Genomic DNA, 1,878 nt, shown 5'->3' with positions numbered 1-1,878 from the left:
AGAAAAGTCTTTTTGCAAGTCTTTCGTCGAGTTTGTAAAGTTCAGAAAAACCAATTTTATCTGTATTGTATTGAATTAATTAAATTTCTTGAGCAGAAAATTAGAGCCTTACACCAGTAATTAACAGTTTATGCTTCAGTGGACTCACAACCCAACCTTATTTACATCTAATTGAACTATTTGAGAAACACAAAACTGGGTCCAATTCTAATTTAATTACTTGTATCTGTTCTGACGTTTGGTTCAAGCAAACATGATATTTTTTTTTACTCCCATCCATCCTACAGTGTGCAAAAAAGCCATGAACTGTGTCACATTCAAACACGAAAGTGTATTCAACACTGTTCTCACCCCAAAGTCAAAAAATAATAATAATTCCAACATTCCAACTCAAAAAAATATATTCAATTGCACTTCTCTAAACCCTTTATTCACAGAATGCCATAAAAATATGCGCAAGAAGAGGGAACTCACGATCAAAACATTATTTGTTATTTAGAGACACAGGTGCAGAAAGACGGAGTCTGTTCTGATCACGATGCTGACGTCACAGTTTGAACTTCAGGGATTAGTTGTGGGAGAAAAAAAAGGAGATGGACCAGTCGAGGCGAGGTAAGTGGGGGCATGACTCTGTGACATGCACAGAAATATTTTACAGTTTGTTTTGCCTCCACACCCGATTGACGGGCAGGTTGTTGTTGTTGTTGTTGTTGAACCTGCCACTGCGGTTGCTCCTCATGCCCAGGTACTGCCTCAGCAGCTGGTTCACTCGTTTCTGACTGTTCCACTTGCGGGCGGATTTCCTGACGCCTATGAAGCCGCCGTAGCGCTTCTGTAGAGGCCTCACGGGCGAGCCGATCAGCTTCCTGTAGCCGTGACGCCCCCTCTGAAAGCCACCGAAGCGCTTGGACAAGCTGACGCCCTCTGAGCTGTCATGGCGCTCGCCGTCGAGCTGGGCACGACTCTCCGAGTTCCTCTCCTCCCTCTGCTCCCTGTCTTCATCTGCCACACTGAGACCCTGCAGGCTGTCTCCCTCCTCCGAGGACTCCAGCACTGACGAGTCATACTGGACACTGCGCTGCTCCAAGGGGATCTCACCCACATCCTCCACTTGGAAACGCTTTGCGGACCGCAGCACCTCGCTGTCAGCGTTAAGGTCAAGAGGGGTCAGCTCCTCTCCAGCTCTCTTCAGCAACGAGCCCTCCTCAGAAAATAAAGGATGTTGGGAGAGCTTCGCAGCACGTTTGCACACTTCCCATGTGAGTGAGGAGGAGACATGACCCTCACATTCCAACAGACACACCTGCAGAATGAGAAGACTTTGTTAAACCCTTTTCACGCGATGACACACTGACACTGATCACACACTGATTACAACAGGTTCAACAGATAATAAGACAATAATTGTGGGTCTAAGTCAAACTGTCTGTAGAACATTTTAATGCTGGGTCCAATACGTCATTGTAACAACAGAGGCTAATTATAAAGTTTAACTACATAAACAGCAGAATCAAGGTCAAACCAGCATAAAATGGCAACTATACTATATATATGAATTAATTAAAGGTCGAAATATTAACTTCTGAGTAATGTTTCTTTCACTGAGCGACAAAGAAAATAAAAATCAAATAAAACAAGAGTACAAAAAGTAAAAAGGAAGGGAATTAGACAATTTAAATGAACACCAGTTTACAGTCAGTTATTAAAAATGTTCACAGGGGAGAGATTTTATTTATTTATTTTTAGTTTTTTTTTTTTTTTTTGAGGGGGGTATCACACAACTGCTGTCAAATACTCGCTCAACAGAGAACAAACACATCAGGATAGACATTAATATCAAAAAGGGAGGTGAGAGACTGTTGTGCTCTAGAGCAGTGT

The 1,878-nt window shown here is 42.7% G+C and overlaps 1 protein-coding gene across 1 annotated transcript in view; it reads right to left on the bottom strand.

The window, feature by feature from the left end:
• Positions 1–408: 408 nt before the first annotated feature.
• Positions 409–1,878, bottom strand: part of LOC106531432 (proenkephalin-A) — a 69,663-nt gene continuing 68,193 nt past the window's right edge. The window contains exon 3 of the mRNA XM_014027301.1: positions 409–1,303. Coding sequence (XP_013882755.1) covers positions 653–1,303 — 651 coding nt within the window. The 3' untranslated portion in view covers positions 409–652. The remainder of the gene's footprint in view (positions 1,304–1,878) is intronic.

Source organism: Austrofundulus limnaeus, unplaced genomic scaffold (assembly GCF_001266775.1).
Source record: "Austrofundulus limnaeus strain Quisiro unplaced genomic scaffold, Austrofundulus_limnaeus-1.0 Scaffold632, whole genome shotgun sequence".
Taxonomy (NCBI): domain Eukaryota; kingdom Metazoa; phylum Chordata; class Actinopteri; order Cyprinodontiformes; family Rivulidae; genus Austrofundulus; species Austrofundulus limnaeus.
The sequence above is the reverse complement of the archived record's forward strand: the minus strand, read 5'-3'. Positions and strand labels throughout refer to the sequence as shown.